The 25689-nt window shown below is 41.9% G+C and overlaps 1 protein-coding gene across 9 annotated transcripts in view; it reads right to left on the bottom strand.

Annotated features, from left to right (window-relative positions):
* Positions 1-25689, bottom strand: part of fat3a (FAT atypical cadherin 3a) — a 353888-nt gene that overhangs the window by 53899 nt on the left and 274300 nt on the right. For 8 of the 9 annotated variants that reach the window (XM_084350971.1, XM_084350970.1, XM_084350973.1 and 5 more), the window contains 5 exons: positions 24705-25506; positions 16435-16569; positions 16015-16169; positions 15363-15602; positions 424-670 (listed from right to left, as the gene is read on the bottom strand). In XM_084350971.1, the coding sequence (XP_084207097.1) occupies positions 424-670; positions 15363-15602; positions 16015-16169; positions 16435-16569; positions 24705-25506 (1579 nt within the window). Of the gene's footprint in view, positions 1-423; positions 671-6725; positions 8307-8946; positions 9047-15362; positions 15603-16014; positions 16170-16434; positions 16570-24704; positions 25507-25689 lie in introns of those variants that run through there. The other variant, XM_084350977.1, reaches the window with a different exon arrangement.

The raw sequence follows: 25689 nt of genomic DNA, 5'->3' as shown, positions 1-25689 counted from the left end.
CCTGCCCGATTTTGTTGATCTGGTCATTTTTCGTTTTTATACAATCGGGAGTCTGCACTGGGTGTTTTATTTTGAAAATTGACCAGATGCTCTATGTTGTTCCTGTGTCTCTGACTTCCTGATGGCGCGATCTGCTCTGTGCAACTTGTTGTGGCTTCCGTCAAAAATCGACCAGGCATGACGGCTTGACTCCACTGTGCGCCGGAGCTGATCGCAGCCGCTTGTGATTTGTAACACACTTTCTGCTACAAGGGGATGGAGAGTGATGGCAGGTTAACAAGGGGGATGCTTTTTAGTAATTTTGCTAACAAGGGGGATGGCATCCCCCCTCATCCCCCCTCAAATCGCCTACTGAAGATGCCATTAAAGACGTACAGGCCTCAGTGTGAAGAGGCTGTGCTGTTTGAATTTCCTTATACTTACCACCAGAGGGCAGGCTTGTGCAAGTAGCTCCATTGCGGCAGGGCTGTTGCAGGCAGGCATCGGGATAGAGGATGCAGCCCAGCTTCATTTCTGTCAGTCCCACCACCTCTGCATAGCGCGAGCGTTTGTTCTGCAGCGGAAGCTCATTGTTGTTTAGCATGACCGAGTCCAGGCAGCCCTGGAAACCCTCAAGCACGTGCAGATCCTTTTGGTTGTCCACTAGGCTGCGAGAGTTGGGGTTCTGCACCTGAGAAGAGAGGGGTCGAAAATTCATACATGAACTTACATAGACATGGCCAAAATGTCCTCAAACTGCCTATGATATAGCACTTAGAATTACCATGACCTGGATAACTGAGAACCTTCATCAACCATTCACAAGAACAGAATCAAAAGAAGACACACGCACACAAACACACACGCAAACACTTAACTTAAAAATCGAGTTTGCAACAATTTTTTTGATTGTTTAGATTTTACTGATGCAAAACCACATTGTAAAAGCAGCAGATTAGTTTTCACTAAATACCACCTCAATCTTCTTTGTTTACATCAAAATGTTCTCCTGCAAATTCCAGAGGGGGGAAAGAGGGGATTGTATAATATCTGCGAGGAGAACTGCCTTTTGTCAGTCAGCTTTTTCAGTGAGAGCAGCATACAATTTGCCATCACTTATTAGAAGCTGTGAAACATATAGTTAATTCAAATTCAACATAAAATCTTGGCTAAAGACAATATGTCATCATACTTAGTAACCTTTCCAAATATCCTGAACTGTGCTGTTTGCTTTATGTTCTATGTTTTATGTATTGTGTAATTGCTTTTAAGTGTTTTATATGTGCTTGCTAGATGTACAGTGTTGCTGTCCTGTTTTAATGTATCTTATCTGTCTATTGTAACTTTTATTACATCTGCCCACGGACTGCAGTTGAAAATTAGCCAAACTGGCACATTTACAGATATGTTATAAATGTGCTGTTCCTGTAACTTTAAACTGTATAAATAAATAAATAATACAATATTTTTTTCAATGCTCTTTTAGGGACAAATGATGAGCTCCATGACAGTGAGTTCCAATGTATTTCTATAGGGTTTATGGGTATGGCTTGTTTTGATTTGCTAATGAACGCCTTTTTGAGGTGTCTTAAACACACATACGACTACTTCTACGACCAGCAATTCTCTTCATTGTAATATTATATATACATCTTAAAATCTATACAATGGGTGGCTTATATTTAACTGAATTTCTAAATATCTGCTTAGAAAATTGAGAAGAAATGTATTCAAAATGCAATGCACAAAATATTTCACAAGTCAGTACTTCACTAAACATATTCACATTTATTTCATAAACAGCAATTCATGCAAATTGTAACTTTGAGGCATTTATCATCCCTTACTCAGACTTTCATCCATCTCCTCATCTCCACTATCCTCTGCACTCTCACACCTCTCACAATCTGGACTCTCAATAAAAATGGCTGCCCTCTCAATGTCAGCTGATGTAACCAATTCAATCACCTCCAGAGCAGTGAATCTTTTTCTACAGTTAGCCATATCTCATTTTCACCACCTCTTCCCCTGTTCCTGCCAGCAAGACTGATGGTGGCAACGTGCAACAAATTAGATATTTAGGTATTATCGGTAGTGGTCATATATAAGGTATGCTGTATGTTATGCGTTGTGAATGCCTATGCCATTGGTCCCTGATCTTGTGAATGAACATTACTGCACTTCCAGCATTTGTGTCCTTGTACAGTTGTAATCTAAGTGCACAGAAATAAATAACTAAAATGCATTCACGGTATGCATGTGTGTGTGTGTGAGAGAGTATTGGGCTACTTTGGGGGATACACTTCATACTCAAGACCAGTCGATTGGGGACCGCTAATGAAACTGCCAGTCACCTGTCTTCAACTGAATAGGGGGCAGTATTTCTCCCTTTTTCAAGATTTAGTTCTTTTTGCCGTTTATCTTGTTTAATTAGTTGTTAAAATTGTGAAGACTGAAATAATTACAACTATGTATGTATTTATGTGCCCATATATTCACCATTGCTCAGTTGCATTCTTTTGTTAAACAATAATTGCTAAATAAAACTTGGAGGTATACAATGATACAAAATACTGAGAACAGCTCATTCTATTGGTGTAACAAACAAAGGTCCGTGGAAGCAGGCATACTAAACAACCACTGTAATCTACATTTGAGCGTAGCTGGCAGAAAAGCCTTTCCTGCAGGTTTGAATGTTTCATTTCAGTTATTGTCAACACAAAAAAGCCTTTCATGTTTTGCCATTTATTACAAAGTTTACAAAATTTACAAAAATATCAGTGCAATAGTTGACAGTAAAATGCCACTCCTTTTTTAGAGGAAGGAATTTGCCTTGGTGTCTGGTGCATAATAAATGAAGGCTTATTACTGCAACAGTCAAGAACATAAATATAGAATACAAAAATTACAATAAAAATAAAATGAAATATTATAACAGATACTATAGCAACCGTGCATGTTTTAGACTCACAAAGCTGTAGTTTTGCATAAACCTCTTCATCATGGGATGTGCAAAAGTTCACAGTATAGAGAGTCAAATCAAATCAAATCAAATTTTATTTGTATAGCCCAAATTCACAAATCACAGTTTGCCTCAGAGGGCTTTACAATCTGTACAGAGACGACACCCTCTGTCCTTCGACCCTCGATTCGAGTGAGGAAAAACTTGCCCCAAAAAAGGCCCTTTTAACAGGGAAAAAATGCTGAAGAAACCTCAGGGAGAGCCACAGAGGAGGGATCCCTCTCCCAGGACGGACAGACGTGCAATAGATGTCGCATGTACAGAGCAGATCAACGAGATCACAATGTATTCAATTATAAGCGATGGTTGACAGGAGTGAAAGTACACAAAGATGTATTACAGCAATAATGATGAAATGCACATGGAAATGTGATTACTAGTGATAACAGTAGTAATGATCAATGGCAAGGATGGTATGTAGCAATGCAGTACGATAATAGTAGTGGAACGTATGTAACAGAGATGTGACTAATATTAGCGACAGTAGTGGTGGGTGTCAGGCAGGGTCATGGCAGTAGGTGCATCCACGATCAGGCAGGGCCATAGCAGTAGGCGCATCCACGATCAGGCAGGGCCATAGCAGTGGGCGCATCCACGATCAGGCAGGGCCATAGCAGTGGGCGCATCCACGATCCACGACCCGGGCGCGGCCAGGATCCAAGGGAGCCTGTAGGACTAGAAAGCACAAGGACTCCGGGGAAGAAGCAAGTCAGTGACATGCAGAGATGGGGCATGTATACAGGCATAATGTATACAGATGGAGAGGAGAGGAGAGGGGAGGAGAGAGAAGCTCAGTGTGTCATTGTCCCCCGGACTAGGCCTATAGCAGCATAACTAAGAGCTCGTCCAGGACAGGCCTGGGCCTGTCCTGGACCAGCCCTAACTATAAGCTCTATCGAAGAGGAAGGTCTTAAGTCTACTCTTAAAGGTAGAGAGGGTGTCCGCCTCCCGGACCAAAACAGGAAGATGGTTCCACAGAAGAGGAGCTTGATAACTGAAGGCTCTGGCTCCCATTCTACTTTTGGAGACTTTAGGAACTACAAGTAATCCTGCGTTCTGGGAGCGTAATGCTCTAGTTGGGTGATAGGGTAATATGAGCTCCTGGAGATATGATGGTGCCTGACCATTAACAGCTTTGTAAGTGAGGAGAAGGATTTTAAACTCTATTCTTGATTTTACAGGGAGCCAGTGCAGAGAGGCCAGTACAGGAGTAATATGATCTCTTTTCTTAGTTCCTGTCAGTACACGTGCTGCAGCATTCTGGACCAGCTGGAGACTCTTTAGAGACTTGTTAGGGCAGCCTGATAATAGAGAATTACAATAGTCCAGTCTGGAAGTAACAAATGCATGGACTAGCTTTTCTGCGTCTTTTTGAGACAGGATGGGCCTGATTTTTGCAATGTTACGTAGATGAAAAAATGCAGACCTTGAAATTTGTTTTATGTGGGAGTTGAAGGACATATCTTGATCAAAGATAACTCCCAGATTCCTGACGGTGGTGCTGGAGGCCAAGTTAATGCCATCCAAACTCGCTATATCATTAGATAATGCATCTCTAAGGTGTTTAGGACCAAGTACTATAACTTCGGTTTTATCTGAGTTTAACAGCAGAAAATTGCAGGTCATCCAGGTCTTAATGTCCTTGAGACATGCATGGAGTTTAGTAAGCTGATTAGTTTCATTTGGCTTTATTGATAGGTATAACTGTGTATCATCTGCATAACAATGAAAGTTTATGGAGTGTTTCCGAATTATATTTCCTAGAGGGAGCATATATAAGGTGAATAGTATGGGTCCAAGCACGGAGCCTTGAGGAACACCATGACTAACCTTGGTATACAGGGATGACTCATCATTAACATGTACAAACTGAAATCGATCCGATAAATAGGACTTAAACCAGTTTAATGCGGGTCCTTTAATGCCAATTAAGTGTTCCAGTCTCTGTAGTAGAATGTGATGATCAATGGTATCAAATGCAGCACTAAGATCTAGTAAGACCAGGACAGAGACAAGTCCTTTGTCAGAAGCGATTAGGAGGTCATTTGTAACTTTCACCAGTGCCGTCTCTGTGCTATGATGTGCTCTAAAACCTGATTGAAAATCCTCATATAAACTATTTTTATGAAGAAAGTCACATAGCTGGTTGGCGACTGCTTTCTCAAGGATCTTGGAGAGGAAAGGGAGGTTGGATATAGGTCTATAGTTGGCTAAAGTTTCTGGATCAAGATTAGGCTTTTTAAGGAGCGGTCTAATTACAGCTAGTTTAAAGGATTGTGGTACGTATCCTGTTAATAGAGACAGGTTGATCATTTCTAGTAAAGATGTGCTAATTAAAGGTAAAGTTTCTTTCAGCAACCTAGTTGGGATGGGGTCTAGGAGACAAGTTGTTGGTCTAGATGAAGAAACCATCGAAGTTAGTTGGTGGAGGTCAATGGGAGAGAAGCAGTCTAAGTATAAGTCAGAATTTAGAACTGTTTCTGAGGTTCCTGTGTTTAAAGATACAATAGTGCCAGTTGAGGGCAAGCGATGATGGATTTTGTCTCTAATAGTTAAAATTTTATCATTGAAGAAGCTCATGAAGTCATTACTACTGAGCGTTGTAGGAATACATGGTTCAGTAGAGCTGTGACTTTCTGTCAGCCTGGCTACAGTGCTGAAAAGAAACCTGGTGTTGTTTTTGTTTTCCTCTATTAATGACGAGTAATAGCTTGCTCTGGCATTGTGGAGGGCCTTCCTATATGTTTTAAGGCTATCTTTCCAGGCTAAGCGGGATTCTTCCAAGTTGGTGGAACGCCATTTCCTTTCAAATTTCCGTGATGTTTGCTTCAATTTGCGGGTATCCGAGTTATACCAGGGTGCTAACCTCCTGTGCTTTATAGGTTTCCTTTTCAGGGGGGCAATAGAGTCCAGTGTTGTTCGCAATGAGCCTGCAGTGCTATCAACAAGATGATCGATTTGTGAGGAACTGAGGTTAGTGGAGGAGTCCTCTATTATATTGAGACATGGCATTGAGTTTAGTGCCAGCGGTATAATTTCCTTAAATTTAGCTACAGCACTATCAGATAGACATCTAGTGAAGGAGTTTTTGCCTAATGGTGTGTAGTCCAGTAATAGAACTTCAAAAGTTATTAAGTGATGGTCTGATAAAAGAGGATTCTGTGGAGAAACTGTTAGATTTTCAATCTCGATACCATAAGCTAGAACAAGGTCAAGGGTGTGGTCAAAACAGTGAGTTGGTTTATGTACACACTGAGAGAAGCCAATAGATTCTAATAATGAGATAAATGCAGTACTAAGGCTATCATTAACGACATCCACATGAATATTAAAATCACCTACAATAATTACTTTATCTGATTTGAGGACTAGACTTGATAAAAACTCAGAGAATTCAGATAAAAATTCTGAGTAAGGACCAGGTGCTCGATACACTACAACAAATAGAACTGGCTGTAAAGTTTTCCACGTTGGATGTGAAAGACTCAGAACAAGGCTTTCAAATGAGTTATAATTTAATTTAGGTTTAGGAATGATTGACAGACTTAAGTCATAAATAGCTGCAACACCACCTCCTCGGCCGGAGCCTCGAGGAATGTGAGTATTAATGTGATTGGGTGGAGTGGATTCATTCAGGCTGACATATTCTTCAGGATGCAGCCAAGTTTCAGTAAGACAGAATAAATCAATATTACAGTCTGAAATTAAGTCATTTACTAGTACAGCTTTCGATGACAGGGATCTGATATTTAGGAGTCCGCATTTAATTCTCTTGTCTTGTTTTGAGATTGCAGAGTTGCTGTTAATTTTTATTAGATTTTCATGCACAACTCCTCTTCTGTGGACTTTTGATTTGATTAATTTAATTAATTTAGGTGGTCGGGGGGCAGACACAGTCTCAATAAAGTTTTGGGTGTGCAACTGATCTAATGGAAGCTCAGAGAAGCGTGTAAGACTGCAGCTCTGTCTCCTGGTCTCAACTCTGGGTTGTCAGGCTGGTTGTTGGCTAATGAAATGGGTTAAATTTCTAGAGATGAGAGCCGCTCCGTCCAAAGTGGGATGGATGCCGTCTCTCCTAATGAGACCAGGTTTTCCCCAGAAAGTCCGCCAATTATCAACAAAGCCCACATCGTTTGCTGGACACCACCTCGACAGCCAGCGGTTGAATGATGACATGCGGCTGAACATGTCATCACTGGTTAGATTTGGCAGGGGCCCAGAGAAAACTACGGAGTCCGACATTGTTTTGGCATAGTTACACACCGACTCAACATTAATCTTAGTGACTTCCGACTGGCGTCGCCGGCAGTCATTACCGCCGACATGTATTATGATCTTACTATATTTACGTTTAGCTTTAGCCAGCAGTTTCAAATTTGATTCGATGTCGCCCGCTCTGGCCCCTGGGATGCATTTCACTATGGTCGCTGGTGCCGCTAACTTCACGTTTCGTACTATGGAGCTGCCAATAACCAGAGTTTGTTTCTCAGCGGGTGTGTCGCTGAGTGGGGAAAATTTGTTTGAAACGTGAAGCGGCTGGTGGTGTAACGTGGGCTTTGGTTTGGTATTATGCTTCCTTCGTTCAGTCACCCAGCCGCCCTGCTGTCCCGGCTGCTCGGGAGTTGCCGAGGGACGGCTAGCTGAAGCTACGGTCGCTCGGTCCGCACTAGCTAAGTGGCTAGCTGCAGCAGTTACAGTCGGAGTTTCCATGCTGCGGAGCCGAGCCTCCAACTCACTGAGCCTCGCCTCCAACACTACAAATAAACTACACTTAATACATGTACCAGTATCACTAAGGGAGGCAGAGGTGTAACTGAACATCTGGCACACTGAGCAAGAGAAAAGAGGAGAGCGAGAGGGAGAGAGAGAAGCCATCGCTAGCTGATAGTGGCTAAGCTAGGACACGATAGATTAGCCAGCAGAGCTAAGAGAGCTACAAACAGCAGCAAGCCCGGCGACCAAGCTATAAACACAGAGTATTGTTGAATGCCTTAGTGGACCAGCAAGTGCCCGATCACAAGCGGGATCTCGGTCGCTGCAGAAGGAATACAACAATAATCTGCTTGGACGAGCCGGAGCAGCACAGTTACGCTATCAGTCAGTAACACAACAACAGGAAATGACGCAATGACGCAACACCGTACTACGAGTATATGTCATGGGATGATGGTCAATGATGTCAGCTGATGTAATGTATAGAGACAGATGTCCACTGGGCGGGCTTGTTGATGAGACCAGCTGCAGATGAGAATAAAGGGCAGGGTGGTAATTCATCGCTAGGGGTGGCTGGACTGGATTTCTGCTCCTAAAAAGACAAAGGTGTGGCAGGGCAGTTAGTTTGCTTCTGACACATTGTTTTTATTAGAACATGTCTGTACTGTGTTTTGAATGTTTTTGTAAAGCCCTCTCTATATGTAGTATATGATTAGTCAGATCTTAAATTTAGTATAACAGACAGGATTTATTCATTATTTCACTGTCAGTACTCATGATACATACACATCACAGTGCCATCTGCACCCTCTTTCAGGAAAAAAGTAAGGAACAGTGTTCAAAACCAGGGGCGGGTCCTCATATGGGCAGCTGCATATATATATATATATATATATATATATATATATATATATGCATTCATTTCATCTGTTTTTTGTATTGCTCATTTACACGTCAAGTCAATTATGTCATATTGCCGTGTGAGGAGTGGGCGGCTGGGCGCCATCTGTTTTGTAAAGGTGCGTCTGCTTGTTGCTGAGAAAGTCTCATATACAAAGGCTGTGGAAGAAGGGGAAGGTGTGTGTTGGCGGGGGGCGGGCGCTGAAGGTGAGGTTCGCCTAGGACATCATTCAAACTAGGACCGCCACTGTTCAAAACTAATTTTGACACTTTGTCATATAGCAGAAACATGGACTGCAGAGAAAAGAGATCTTCAGCCACTTTAGACTTACTTGTCACTTTCACTCAGTCCAATACTGCAGGATCTTCCAGCGCTGCAGGTCTGGTCATTTCTTCATGGGAGTAGAAGCCAGAGCTGCTCCTTGTTCTTTCCTGGAGCAAGAATTTCATGATTTACTGACTGTACACTACATCTAACAGTGTCACTGCTACAGTGAGACACATGTAATAAACCTTGTAATGTCCTCAAAAATGTATATCAAAGTTACATAACAGTCTAACGGTAATGCCAAGTTGTTACAGTATTCAGAATTGAATGACAGTAGGTCTACTACTGGGTCCATACAATCGCAACTTACAGTCAGCTGTTATAAATAAAGGCAACTGAAAGCAGAGCAAGAATACAGCTGGTCAAAATAAGACTTCTATCTTATGATTACATCACAGCTTACTTAGCTCAGCTTTAGCACCACCACAGTACCTGGAAAACATTCACATCACCCTGACTGTTACAGTTTATGTTGTCCTTAGTTAACTAAAGATATGTTTCAGTAAACAGACAACGTTAGATGGTACTTACTGGTCTAAAGAAACGTTGCGAGTTCAGCCCTTTACTCGTTCACAGGTGTCTCCAGTGTTCAAAAGCCCCGACAATAAGTACTCCTGTTTAGCTTCTTTTTACATTGCTTCTTTTCTCTGCCACAGACATCATGTCTTTTCAGGAGCTGTTGTTTGAGCTGATGATAAAAGTTGTTTTTCTGGAGCCTCTGCATCTTTGTGTACTGAAGTGAGGCTGGAGTATTTGTTTAATAACTGAAGGTGATTCTGGTAAGTTTATTACAATTTCCATCATTTCTGATCGGCAGCTGGATGGTAAACAGTGTACTCAACAGTACAGAAAGAGTAGTGAAGCAGAAACAGATTACTGTACTCCAGATCAGACATTGAGGAGGAGACGGAGAAACGTAACAACATCGTCATTCCTTATGTCACGGGAACATCTGAGAAACTCACGAAAACTCATAAACATCATATCCCGGTTCACTTCAAACCTACCAACATACTGAGGCAGAAACTTGTCCATCCTAAGGACAAAACACCCAGGCATAAACAGAGTAATGTAGTTAATGTGTTCAATGCAGCCAAGAATGCACAGATTTGTACATTGGGGAGACAAAACAACCTCTCCATAAACGAATGGCACAACACAGGAAGGCCAACTCCTCAGGTCAATTCTGCTGTCCACTTACATCTGAAGGAGAAACATCATTCCTTTGAGGACAACAATGTAAACATCTAGGCCAGAGAAGACAGATGGTTTGAAAGAGGAGTAAAACAATCCATTTATGTCAAACTGGAAGGAACGTCTTTGAACAGAGGAGGTGACCTAAGACATTACTTATCACCCACCTACAATGCATTACTGAGTTCCCTCCCGAGACAGCTTAACAACCATTCACACCCGGGCTCACCTAGCCCTAGCAACCCACATGAAGGCCGGTTGGGTCAATGACCCACAAGTGGCCCTATGAAGGACTATGAAACTCAGAGCTCACACGTGTTCTTAACAACTCTGTATTAAGTTAATTACAAAAAAATGGTCGAAGCAAATTCTCTGCCTCGAGGCTTCGTTTAATTCCTATCACCCGCGTTATGCGGCCTGCTTAGCCCTGGGATCATTTTTCCACACAGACTGTTATTGTGGACACACACCACTACGTTCAGAATTGAGTGGGCGCGATGGTGGAGAGCCAAGAAACCGTCCGTAAAAGACAGAGAAGGTCCAAAGTTTGGGATCATTTCACACTTAAAAAAGAAGATAACAAAGTGCAATGTGTCTACTGCAATGCAGAACTGGCGTACCACAACAGCACGTCAACAATGATTCAACATCTGAACCGAAAGTATCCAGTTGTTAACACCAGCTCACCAAGCGTCGCCGACACAAGCTAACGTAAACATTGATGTTAGCTAATTCAATGTAGCCTACCATTGCTAGTTAGAGTGTATGGTATTTGTAGAGGCTGTAGCCTGATGTCGCTATGACTAGATATCATGTTAGGATGTGGAAACTAATTTGTGTTAAATTGCAAGAGAGTAATAGCCTACACCAAATAACTCCTTTCAACACACACACACACACACACACACACACACACACACACTCGGCTCGTCTCTCTCACTCTCCCTCACGCACGTGTGCACACACAAGCAAACACACACCCGGAATAAAAGCCAATTGCTTGGTCTATTTAACAGGCCTGTCATTTTCATTATGCATTATTTGGTATTGTTGTTTAATGATGCAAAATTATTTTTTTATTAGATTACTCGATTAATCGATGGGATAATCGGTAGAATACTCAATTCTAAAAATATTCGATAGCTACAGCCCTAATTGACCTTTAGCTCTAGGCACCATAGTGCTATATAAGACCAGCCCCAACCGTCAATTCATCGCCCTGGATAGCTGATTTCATCATATGCCATAGAAGGAGCGAAAATGGGGAAAAAAAAGAAAAAACATGTTTACTACCTTCACATGAAGGAATTATTAACCAGGCTGAATTAGCTCATTAAAGATCCAAGAGCGCCATATTTCTCTGGTCTAATTAACAATAATAAGCACAATCCTAAGATTTTGTTAAATACTATTGACCAGCTTCTGAATCAGGATTTTCAGTCACCTCCTCTGATGAATGTAAAAAGTTCCAAAGTTGTTGGCAAAAGATCAATGGTCTCACAGAAAATGTCAAAGATCTGGACCACAAGAGCCAAATGTCTGACCCATGCCAACCCAGTAATACTATGCACCTGTCATAGCACGAAATAAAGAAGGTGTGGCTTTGCTTTATTTTGACTTCACCGTACGCTTGACCCATTCTATCAAGAGCCAGGGCAGGACAGACATATACATCGTGAACAGTGCCTTGGTTTGCAACACAGAATACAGGCCCGATATCAGAGAGATTGTCTCATCCTATTGCTCTCACCTCTCTCACTGATTGGTAAGTGAACATCCATTTATTTTAGCCCATTTGTTTCTTCTTCTGGTATAATAATATTTACAACAACAACACTTATCTTAGGAATGAAATGAAAGAACAGAAGCAGTGGATGAGGCAGTGCTACCAGGCCCAGAGTGGCTAATCGGGAGGACCGGGACAATTCCCGGTGGGCCGGTCTGACTTTTGGGCCGCGAGGGCCGGTGTTCAATTATTATTTTAATTTATTTATTTATTTTGGGCGGGTGTTCAGTCATGGCAATGAGTGGGTATTACGTGTATGCTGTTACCGCTGTCCCTGGGCCGTCTCCACTGGCAGCTCTTTTTTTTTTTGCAGACGCAGCCTGATGTAACATGTCCGTGCACACCGCATACTGTCAGTGGTGTTTGTAGCCTGGCTCCAGCCCCAGAAGTGCAAGGGTGTTTGCAAAATGGAAAATAAAAAGAGCAAGGGTGGCGAAGAAAAAGCGAGAATTAAAAAGAGAAAAGCACTGGAGACAGATGCAGCCAAATGTGCAAAAATCGGCAGCTTTTTCAATAAAATGAGCTTGCGGTCTGAAACGACCAATGAAGATGATGAAATGGGTAAGATAAGATGTTGAACAAAATGCAACTTTACCTGCACCGTTCAAGTTAATTAATTAGCCTATCAAGTCAATGAATTGCGTGGCGTTGTAACATATAGCCTGCCTAACCTAATGTTACATAATTTAAATTATAGTATGATGCGACACCACATAACTGGGAAACTTTGTCTTGTAGCCCCTCAGATGCAAGATGCAGCACAAAGGATCAGCCATGAGCCCACCACAGGTCCAGAGTGGGCAGGTAGGATTGCTCATTGAATGAATATTATTAGAATTAATATAATGAAGAGTATGGTGTAGATATGAAAAATGCTGAATCCTGAGATAATTGATGATGATAGATGATTCAGCACTACAATAATGAAACTGACTTGAATTTTTGACTTGGAAAAGGGGGGATTTGTGTTGAGAATTATGACCATTTTTAAAATGTGATTTAGTGTCAGAGGCAGAGCCAGGAGCCAGTGGTGAGGAAGGGATAGCTGCTGTCATGGAAGGAACAGGTGAGCTAGTTTGTGAACAAGCAAGCATCAGTTCCAATATAACCACTTTCTATGCCCAAATGATAGTAGTGGCCCGATATACTTTTTATCATTAAAAGTAAGATAGTAAACAAAGCACACAATTGAAAGTGAATAGGATGAAAGTAATATGGAATAAGCCTGCATATTTTGCCATTGAAAACAATCTTAATTGGTTCAGTCAAAATGTGTTTTCCATGTCAAACATGCCTTACAGATTATTGTTTTTTATGTGATACAGGTGCAGGCAAGTCTTTTTCAAATTGAATATTTAATATTTTATTTATTCTTTTTTGAATTTGTTGAAAAGGATGTTGTGTTGCAAAGAATAATGGTGGAGATGTGCACTCATGTTGAAATAAATCCACATTGTGAAGCAACCATAACTTGCATTGAATTGGAATTATTTTAGAAAAAATACACCGAATTACAAGGCTTTAGAGAACAGTGCGCTATTGTAGGCTTAACATGTAAAGTTATAATTACATTATTTTAATATAATAGGTCGTGATCTAAAATGGGCCGGTGTGATGCATGAAACTCCAGGGCTGAAAATGAGTCCCACTCCGGCCCTGAGTGCTACTAACAACAGCAAACTAAATTAGTTTAGTTTTAGTTTTATTGTTTGTACTAAGAGCAGCAACAACATCTGCACATAAAATAACTTTTACTGGTCCAATTGAATAACAACCCTGGATTCCATCAAAAACATAGCACTGAGACAACTCTGCTCAAAGTAACAAATTACATTCTGATGCATGCAGATAAAGGTGAATTCTCCATTTTACTTATATCATATCCGCTGCTTTGACACTTTTGATCATGTAATTTTAATTGGTATATTATCAAACTGGGTTGGCATCTGTGGCTATGTACTGAAATGGTTCACTTCATACCTGTCTGACGGATACTTTAATGTTCATATTACTACATTACTGCAAATATGTGTCTTCCTCTGCTTCCCTCTTATGTGACATCCTGCAAGGGTCAATTTTGGATCCCATCTTGTTCTCCATATGCTACCTCTAGATGATCTGCTTCACGTTACTAATTGGACTTCACAAAATTGACTCTATGTCAATCCTGATAAAACCAAGGTCCTTGTGATCAGCCCGGATTGTTTTAGTAAGGAGGTAATTTATTATATTGGGCCTCTAGCCAACAATATCAAGAGCACCACTAAAAATCTCTGTATTCCATTTGACCAACACTTGTGCTTTGAACCTCACATTACAAAACTTCAGTCCTGCTCCTTTTCTTTCTTCTTCTTTGAGAAACAAAAGCACCAATCAAAACTATACTAACAGCCAATCACGTGGAACTTCTACTACACACCTTAACTGTTTCTCGTTTAGACTACTGTAAATCCCTCTTCACAGACTAATTACATACAAGGCCCTGCATGGCCTGGTACCTGCATACAAAACAGAATTACTGAGCCCTTATCCTAGCAGTCCTCCTCTGCGATAATCTTCTCTGGGCCTTTTTGTTGTTGCCCGAGCACATTTCAAATGCAGAGGTGACCACACATTTCTGTAGGTTAGTGTTTTTATAAATTGTGTCTGTGCATCATACTTGTGTTTGTGTATGAATGTATGTTGGTATGTATGTACAGCATATGCCTGTTTTGTACTTTGGGATATGACTTGTGCACTTTATCCAAAATGTGAAGCGCGTTGTAACTGTGTATTTTAAAAAGTGCTATATAAGTTATATATGCATGTTTGCTTCAAGACATCAAGTTCAAGTTTTCAAGATATAACATTGTCATGCAAGCCAAGTTTGTAGTAAGAATGTAATGTCACATTATATTTCACAAATTGTGTCAGAAACCTTTTAAACACATTGTCTTCAAAAGAGGATGTGAGGAATTATTTGCTAGACCATGTTTTAATATCAGCCGCAGTACTGTCTTTTTGCCAGACCTCATTCACTGCTGTAGCCACAGCCTCCCTTTATCAACGTGCTTTATCCATCCACTATTTAGTCCACTGAATAGTATGGGTTGTCTGGCTTCTTTTATAAGACAGTATGCACCAAGCATAAATTATTTTAAGACTAATTTCACGTAAAAATCTCCTTAAGTTTTCCTGAACATTTTGTTAAATGAGGCCACAGATTCTTCCCTCAGACTCCTTAACTCATTCTCAGCACTCTACCATAAAAATTAGCTTTAATTTTATGACGTCAGATAAGTCAGAATCTGAATTCAATGACAGGAACAACCAGTTAAAAACAACTTTTAGTACGTTTAAATATATTAATGTTCTCCAAAAGCTGAGGAGCACTAAAGTAGCTAGCATTATGGGGCCATCTGAAATCCTACTATGGCTGCTACAACTACTCATGGACTGACCAGTGCTCCAAAGTAGATGCTTCTGTCAAGACCAAGTGGTCGTATGAATGGCGGTCCACGACGTCGCTCAATGTAGCTGTCATCTAGCGCCAAGCTACTGAAGTTGCGGTCCAACTCCAGTGCCACTGTGTGCCAGCTGCCGTCATTGACACGACGGCCAGAGATGCCCAACATGTCAGGATTGTCATCACCACCGTCAAGGCCACAGGTCAGCTGGAACCACAGCTTCCCCTCCTCCAACTGCTCACACACATAATTACAAACATAAATTGAATACACAGTATCAAATCTCTTGTTAGGATCATTCTTGTCTAGTCTTGTCCTATGTTCCATCATAACACTGGCATGTAAAAATGTAGAAAGTGTGAAAAATTATCATAATGGGGCATTTGGAAAAAATGCCACATATAGAAATCATGATAATCTCAAATGTTTTGAACATTAAAAAGAATATGTTTTCCAGTAATATTTTCATGAATTTTAATGTTTCAAATTACACTGCTATACTTATGGGTTTCTCAACTAAGTCTAACTTCCATCCGCCCACAGAGAGGAGAGCAACAGCAGCAGCTTGTATGCACTTGGTGATCGAGCAGCAATCACCCCTGAAAAATGTTTGAGCCAAGACCAGCACTTGTGTGTACATGTGTACCTTTAGCATGATGCAGGGTTCAGTGTGTGTGTACATGATGATTCCTCGGCTCTGAAGTGTTCTGATCCTAAGGTTGAGTTTCAGCTCCGTCTGCAGCCGATCAGACAGTCTGTACTTGATGTAACTATTACCTGAGAAACTCAGAGATGAATGGCCTGCACCCCCCCGGCCAACACACACACAAACACACACACACACACACACACACACACACACACACACACACACACAAAAATATGTATTTAAGGGTACAATGATTTTCAAATTATTAGCACTTACTAGTACAACTACTTAAAAATAACATTGTAAATACACCAAAAATGTTTTTTTTATTGAGATGTTGTTATTGCATGTTTTATTTTCATGAATCAAACATCTTAACACAGACTTGTGATTTTTTTCTACCTGACAGACACAAACCTGCACATTCTCCAAGTTTCCCTGGTGGACACTGGCATGCGTAGGTCCCTCTGGTGGCCTCGATTGAAACACACTGCATGTCTGCTGGGCACGGATTGCCCTCACACTGTTCTGATAGGACAGTACAGCTGGCTTCTGTACACACACACACACACACACACAGAGAGAGAGAGAGAGAGAGAAGTATATCACTATGAGAGCTGAACTTAAAGTCGAGTACAAACGTACTAAAAATGACTTGAGTCATGAGTAACTTCACAAATGAAAAAGAAAATTCACCAAGCACACTACTGTCTTTTATTTGATCTCACTGATCTGTTTATTTTAACCACAGATGGTCTTCTATTGGTAAAGGTAAAGAGGTGATCAGACATCTCTATTTATTTGTAATGAAATGACAAACGATCTTTTCCCGATTAGATTAAATGCCACATAGACACCAGGACAATATTCCCAGTTTGTATCTCTCAGTGTGAACAAAATATTACATTATTATTATACTCTACTAAGTTAAAATGATACTGTTTGCTTGTTGTCTCCTATGTCGTATTATGATCAGGAAAATAAATGGGCAAATTATATGTATGTGCATAATAGACCATGTCTGTTATACCAAAAAGTAAATATAAAGAGTATCAACAGTGTCTTTAAGTCCCCATGTTTCAAAAAAATATATAGGCCTATTTTTTAGGAAATAATTACCATAGGCCATGATGACTATGTATTTTAGGTTCAATTTGATGCAAGTACTCCTGGTATATGCGTCTGGCATAAAGTATGAAATCCTGAATAATCTGTTGGAGGATTTCCAAAGTTATTACTATTGTTTTCCCATATCACATGACCCTTGTGGGTCTACATAGACCATGAATTTGCCACTGTCACATACTGTGTTTTTAAGCATATGTATTTTGTGCCCCAAGGTGTCTTTTTCTGGGCATAAACTGTATTATGTGCACAAATGCACTTAGGACCACTGTATGAAAGGTGACATTTTTGGGACACATAATGGAAAGGAATGTGGGAATACTATATCATAACTATAATTCAATGGTCAACATTTCATTAGTGTTTGCATTACGTTTCGCATTAAAATTTGATATCCCTTATCTAGCATTTCATGCATTTTAGTTACTCTAAGTCAACATTTAATCTACAACGTGCCTATCATGGCATGGCTGGAAGTGCATGCATAGGCTAATGTTGTCTGCAGTTCCCAATGCATTCTACACAGCGGTAATGGAAAGCATTCTTTCAGAGTCGATCACTGCCTGTCACGGCAGCTGCTCTGCCTGGGACTGAAAAAAACATGCAGCAGGTGGTGCACTCACCAGTACCACCCCACCAACCCAGCACGACATCCAAACCACATGCTCCAGGAAAAAAGCAAAACTAATAATGAAGGACTCGGCACACCCCCACAACCATACATTTAGGCTGCTGAGGTCGGGAAGATGCCTTTGCAGCCTAAAGGCATGGTCAGAGTGGCTGAGGAGAAGCTTTCTCCCCCAGGCAGATAGAATATTCAACAGTTATAAATGAGATGCTCACTGCACTTTAAAATCCAAAAACAAATCCAGCTGATAACTGAACTGTTTCTTACACCTTCTTTTCATCTATCGACTTTTTGCCAACACCGACTGTTTGTATCCTCATATTACTGAACTTTGCACCATCACACTCTTAACTCTTTAATTTCACTTTAACCATTAGTATCAATATTTGTTTATAGTTGTGTTTATGTATATAGTATTTGCAGTGTATGTGTTATGTATAAAGTATAAGCAAATACAGTCGATGTATACATAATATAACATTTCATATTCATCTCTGATCTCCTTTTCATCTCTTTATCATACCTTTATCTATTTTCTTAATATTACCAGCTACAAGAGAATCTTGAAGGGTCATAAATGCATTTCATTGCACATTGTATTATACGCTCTGTGTATGTGACAAATACAGAACCTTGAAGATTTAATCATATCACAGGAATGTTCCTGTGATATGATTAAATCTGTCAAATTCATTATTTTCAGAAGGCGGTGCCAAATGTGTTCCACGATACACAAACTTGGAAGCTCATGGTGCATTTTGTGCAAGAATAGCATGAGACCACATCTTGGTCCCTCTATTTACTCAGAAAGCCAGCATGTTTAAGTGGAAAGTCCAGCTCCATTGTGTGGTTACTAGCAAACACCATGATGAAGCTAGCCAAGCTATATCAGACCTCAATCAGCTTTTTCTTTAAATCTTAGAAGCCATGACGTCATGTGCAGGCTAGACTCTATAGATCTCTGTTCCAGTAGCTTCTGTAACTCAATGAAATCTTTCAATAAGCATATCTTGCATTGGTCATTATTAAAAAAAAATGAACCATATTCGTGGGGTTTATTTCCCATATTCTAAGATGAATGAGCATCCACTTGCATCCTCTGTTTTAATGTCATTTATTTTTTTTTTTAGATTATTATTATTTAGATATTAAAAAAGATTGTTGTATAGTTAAACATCACTGACTTAGTGTGCACAACTCCTATGAAAACACATACTTGCGTCATCATAACTTCGCTTCTTCGATATAGAAAAGACTCAAGACATAACCCGCCCTACAGACACAACCGCCTGTGACATTTAGCCCACAAAGATTTTTTTGGTCAGAATTCTGGTTTCATTCACTAACATGCTATTTAGTACACTAAAAGAGTATAGACTTTTTAGTATGTCTGAAACCTTAGTATAGAACCAATATTATGTGAAATGCATTCTATTTACAGGGAAATGTTACAGTAGGCTAACACTGGACAAAATTTTGACATATCCTTTCCTGACAAAAACAATAACGTTACAAACAATGACGGCCAGCCACCAAGCCAGCTCTGGCGTAAGGTCGGTGAAACTTTAATGTAAGTGTATAACTATGATTTCACTTTTTTAAATTATTTTTTTAAATTAATTCATTGTTGGCAGTGGTTACCATGGTTACATTTCTAGAACCGGCATGGAGGCTCTCAGGAAGTGAGATGAGACACACTGTGCATCTGAAAAGATACATGCAACATATAATAGTATTGTGTATGTACAGTAGGTACTACTTCGTTGTGGCCGAGTTCACGCGAGAATCACGCACCTTTTTAGTGGAGGATCAATTGTGTTTTCATGAGAAACGGCAATGTGCCCAAACAACCACCAGGTGGCATCTGTGAGCAGGAGGACGACAACATGCAGCAGCAGGGAGCAGTGACCATGAACGGGAATGGACAGAATTGCCTGATTTATGTTTCTGTTCGTTGTTGCTTAAATACAAGAATGTAGCTAATAATACCTCACCCACTCCACACCTCATTCCAACTCCTTCCTTCAGCCTGTCGCTACAGGGTCCCTCTAGCAAGGACAAACTTAGTGAAAAAAATCATTCATCCGCCATCATCATCATCAACAACTCACTATGAAGCCTTTTAAATGTATTTTAAGGTCTTATTCTTTGTATTTTGTATTTATCTGTGATATTCCCATTTTATGTTTAACTGTGGTCTTTTTTTGTGCACACGTCAAAGACCCTAAAGACATCTGAGGTTGTGATTTCGCTCGCTCGCTCGCTGCAGCCACGGCTAATAAGCGGAGGCAGAAACAATTGCGCACAGCCTACAGAAGTTTCTACGTCCATGTAAGCATTTAAGAAATGATTCTTATCAGTTCCATAATTCAGAGAGGATTTTTACTCAACGAAAAAATTTAGAAAGATCAGCTTTTAGGTTGAAGACACGACAGCAGCACGTATGTCCAGACACTGATGTGAATACTGATGTATAGCTCCCCTGGTAGAGCAGCTCCCTCAGTAAGCTGAAACACCCGCTGATATGAGTTCGAATCTCCGTATAGGCTGTAACTTCAGTTAATGTGTTTTCTTTTCTCATCATCATTATGATCACATATGGCTCCAAGTTTGAGCAAATAAATGAGCAAATGAGCATTAATTCTCCGCCAGGCCGCGGCACCAGCTTTCCTGCTTGTGTACATAAAATACATTAAATTCTGACACCACAACTGTAGCGTACCGAATATCAATAGATGATAACCAGAAAAAAAAACCCGTTCTATTGATCTGATTCACCGGCTTCATGGACGTCGGAACTATTTTCTGAGAGGGGGGGGGGGGGGGGAGCACGCACTTTTATCAATGATTAAGGATTTGATTTGAAGTTATTTTATAATGGCGTGCAGTTATAAGAGAACTAGATGGATGAACACGGCATCTTTATTGTTAAGAAAATGAAACTTTGATCACTAAATCAAGCCATTTAAGGAACATAACAGCATTGGCGGCGTTTCCCAGATTCGATCGTTCTTAAGGACTTAAGAAGGCTCTTAAGAAGGGTTCGGCTAAGAAGGAGCGCTAAGATACGGGTGTTTCCCAGACGCGTTCTTAACTGCCTTCTTAGGAGAACATTAAGATCAAGCCAAAGAAGCTTCTTAAGAAGCTCTTAGTGGGAGCTGTCCACCGCGGTGCTGCTGAAACTGAATCAATCGATGCCAGGCAAATCGATCACCCACCACTTTATCAGCGCATAAGTCACACACAGCGCCCCGTGGTCCCCCCACACAGGTGCAATTAGGCTACGCATGTATCGTGTGTGTGTGTGTGCGGGCGGGGTGTGGGTGCGGGTGTGTTGGCGGCCGCGTAGTGCTTTCTACCGACCCAGCACGGATCCACCAGGGAGGGATTGTGGATTGGAATGAGGGTGCCATCCATGGCATGGCGCAGGAGAATCGGTGTCACAGCTGCCACACTCCGTGACACCGATGCCTTGCTGAGGCCAGTGCCATCCCCCATCACCTCCAGGAAGCTCCCCACTGCGTAAAAACGCAGCGCAGCCAGGAGCTGCACCTCCGGGCTGAGGGCAAAATTGCAGCGGGTTGCTCTCGGGATGTGTGGAGACACCAGGGTGATCAGCCGTTGGATCTCCGCACGGGGCAGCCGGTACTTTGCCTGGACAGCCCGGTCTGACAGCACGTCCAGCGGGGAGAAGTGCTGACGCACGTATGCATTTATGTAAACCGTCTGGCTTCGCGCACGGCGACGCTGTTGGTTTGCAGCGAGAATGTGCTGTATTGCAGCCATGGTTTCTCACACGCACGGACTTTGGCAACGCATTTATATAGAGTAGCAGGTGAAGCCTCTCTGGATGAGGTTCAGCTGAGTTTAATTACATCTGTTCCCTTGATATCTGTGAAATGCCACAGGGTTGTTGTTTTTTTATGTGTAGTACTATAAACTCATATGCAGATGTGTGTGGAAAACTTAAACGTGTAATTCAATAGAAGTTCTTTTTTTCCTTCTATTAAAGTGAAACTCTCGCCAAAAAGCAACCGAGGCTTTATTTATGATTGGGTATGAGTCAAACCTTCACGTACAAGCACACTCATGACCAAAGAGGCACTTTTAAGATTTACCGTAGTTTCGTTTTGGGGCAAGCTCATTTTGAACGGGAGTACATAGGGCATACCACGTCGGCATCAAAATGTCTATTTTTAGACCACTAAGAAGGCTCCACACATCATGAAACTTTACTGGTAGCATCACCAGGGTCTCTACTCATGACACGAGCAGTAAGAACATTGTTTGTGTACACAAAGTGTGTGAGAAAGACGGTTTTGAACTACTTACGCTTAGCTACTGGGACTCCGGCGCGCCGCCGCCATTCCAGGCAAAAAGTGTCGATCTCCGAGTGCGGCCATCATGACGGAGAGTAACGGTGGGACGCTCCTCGGGCTTATTTCCAGATGAATTCGCGGATAATTCGTTGTTCTGTCGTTAGTCAAAAGCAACACTGACGTCCATGTTGACAAGGGAGCCACATATTACAAACAGTACGGCATCAACAGCCGGTGATGTCACGTAACCTCTCGCGTGGCTGTTGAGCGTCCCACCGTTACTCTCCGTCATGATGGCCGCACTCGGAGATCGACACTTTCTGCCTGGAATGGCGGCGGCGCGCCGGAGTCCCAGTAGCTAAGCGTAAGTAGTTCAAAACCGTCTTTTTCACACACTTTGTGTACACAAACAATGTTCTTACTGCTCGTGTCATGAGTAGAGACCCTGGTGATGCTACCAGTAAAGTTTCATGATGTGTGGAGCCTTCTTAGTGGTCTAAAAATAGACATTTTGATGCCGTCGTGGTATGCCCTATGTACTCCCGTTCAAAATGAGCTTGCCCCAAAACGAAACTACGGTAAATCTTAAAAGTGCCTCTTTGGTCATGAGTGTGCTTGTACGTGAAGGTTTGACTCATACCCAATCATAAATAAAGCCTCGGTTGCTTTTTGGCGAGAGTTTCACTTTAACCTATGTTTCTTGCGCCAGTGGTCCGCAGCTATGAGCGCATTTCAACATTGAGCATTGTTTTATTATTTCGAAAAGTGGAGGATATAAATTTCCCTGACGCGGCTTGATCACTGAGCATTTGGTCACTAAGAAGGCTGTTAAGAGTGGGTCAGCTCGATCTTACATTTCCTTCTTAGTGAAAGATCTTCTTAAGCTAAGAGCGACTCTGGGAAACACATCCTTCTTTCACAGCGTTCTTAAGAGCGCTCCTAAGAAGATCTTAGCACTTAAGAGCTTCTTAACAAATCTGGGAAACGCGGCCATTGGCAGGGCCAGACACAGCTTAATGAGCTTCTCCACCTCCGAATGCAGGATGGACACATCCTGGATGGTGCTTACTTCTCGTCTCATACACACATTCCTCAGTATGGGGGAATGCAAATGTTAAGGCATCTGGAACAAGTTCGCTTAACTGGAAAGACCACATCCATCCCCCACACTTTCGAAAAGCTTGCTACGCCAGCGCCCCCACCCCCACCCCCGCGCGCTGAGGACAGCAAAGAGGTCTGCAACAAATACATTGATCACTTGGCCAAGGGATCTCCTCCTGCAGGGAGACTGCTTTAGGGACTCACTCCGCTTTAAATAACCTTCTGTATATCCGACTACTGTGAAGCTGCTGATTATGTATTTTAATAAAGCGAGAGAAAACTGTCTGACATGACGTGGCGTCGTTCTTCTTTCTATAAGCCTGTTGTAGAAAATATAAGGAATAGAAAGCACAAATATTTGTGTTAAATTCTGACACCACAACTGAAAGAAAGAAAGCAGCCGGTGAATCAGATCAATAGAACGTTTTTTTTTCTGGTTATCATCTATTGATATTCGGTATGCTACAGTTGTGGTGTCAGAATTTAATGTATTTTATGTACACAAGCAGGAAAGCTGGTGCCGCGGCCCGGCGGAGAATTAATGCTCATTTGCTCATTTATTTACTCGAACTTGGAGCCATATGTGATCATAATGATGATGAGAAAAGAAAACACATTAACTGAAGTTACAGCCTATACGGAGATTCGAACTCATATCAGCGGGTGTTTCAGCTTACTGAGGGAGCTGCTCTACCAGGGGAGCTATACATCAGTATTCACTTCAGTGTCTGGACATACGTGCTGCTGTCGTGTCTTCAACCTAAAAGCTGATCTTTATAAATTTTTTCGTTGAGTAAAAATCCTCTCTGAATTATGGAACTGATAAGAATCATTTCTTAAATGCTTATATGGACGTAGAAACTTCTGTAGGCTGTGCGTAATTGTTTCTGCCTCCGCTTATTAGCCGTGGCTGCAGCGAGCGAGCGAGCGAAATCACAACCTCAGATGTCTTTAGGGTAGCAGATATTATTATAGGCTATTCTTATATTTAAGCAACATCCAGTCAGGCCGTGATATAGGCTCACGGGGGCGGACTGGGACAATAATTCAGGTCGGCAATTTTACCAGTAAACAAATGTTCCTTAAAAAAACAACTAATGTCCATATTTTAGCTCTACTGTAAAACAAAGAAAGCACAAGTGATTATCCAAGGTCACCCAGATAACTGAGGTGTCCCACCGCTGTGAAACAATCAGTCTGAATCAATCTGATACGGTTTAGCAGTCCCCCTCTCCATTCACTCTACCTGTAGCCTAAAACAGCGCCACTCTCCATTGCAGCTACATTGTGGTCAAATGTGGAATTGTCCCAAAATCGTTTGAGCTGCAATTCAGTACTATGCTTTCACCTAGTGGCTACAGTTGTCACTGACATTTCACGCGTTGCGTGAATCTCGCTCCCCGCGAGTGAAATGGCCACTTTGAAGTAGTACCTACTGTAGTATATTGTATGCGATTTCAGACACAAGGTTTGTGACTGAAAAATGGGTACACTTAGAAGAGTCAATCACTCACCAGTGCATGTGCAGCGTGAGGTCCGGTGGAAGCGTGGCGAAACAAAGCTGACACGTGGGGTGCTGTATGTAGCCAGGTTGTGTGAGTCCAGGATGATGCTCTGTTCACATTGTGCCCCGCGGCATTCCAGTCCCGAGCAGTTTTTATCTAGGATAGCTGACACTCGGAGGACTTCCTCGAGCTGCCGCCGGGATGCACTGAGTTTCTGGGTGAGGTATGCCGCCTTGTAGTACCCATCCCCTGCGGTTTCCACGGCAATAAGCATGTCCAGCTGTTGGGTCCCACCAACTGGTTGCAGACTGAGCAGGTGCACCGTGTCCTGCTGTTGTGAAGCAGCGGCCTGTTGCAGCACCTTCAATACGCCCTTCAAGTGCAATGCCACAAAGTCTTGTGGAGCCACGCTCTCAAAGCGTACCGTCACCGCCTCATGCAACATCTCTGGTGTCGCCTGCTCCACATGTACGCTTACAGGTACAGGTACAGCAAAGCGGCCATCACTAACGCTGGCATTGAGGGAGTACCTTCCTGCATCCAGCCCTCCCAGGGCGATGATCTTGCCATCGCGAGGACTGATCTTAAAGAGACTGCGCTGGGCTGGGGGGGCATGGCCAAAGGTCAGTGCATCATAAGGGTCAGCGTCAGTGGCGTGCAGCTGGCCAATCACACCACCAGGAAACTCATCCTCCATAGTGACGATATGAACTTGTAGTGGCAAAGCCACTGGCCGGTGGAGGCTCTCCTCAATCACCCTGATTGTAAGCATGGAAGAGGAAGACAGACGAGGCTTCCCCGAGTCTGTCACCTGGGAGGAGGAGGGAGAACAGTGATAGAAAAAGAGCTCATGATGAAAGACAGGAGAAGATACACAAGTGGAGAGGGCAGGGGAAAGACTTGATACCATCTCTAATTGGTGACATCCCTTAATGATCTTTATTTCATCAGGAAGTCCATCTGTAGAGGCGGTACGTAAAAGGTTACATTACAC

This window comes from Pagrus pagrus (genome assembly GCF_965226575.1).
Source record: "Pagrus pagrus genome assembly, chromosome: 4".
NCBI lineage: Eukaryota > Metazoa > Chordata > Actinopteri > Spariformes > Sparidae > Pagrus > Pagrus pagrus.
This window is presented reverse-complemented; position numbering and strand designations above follow the sequence as displayed.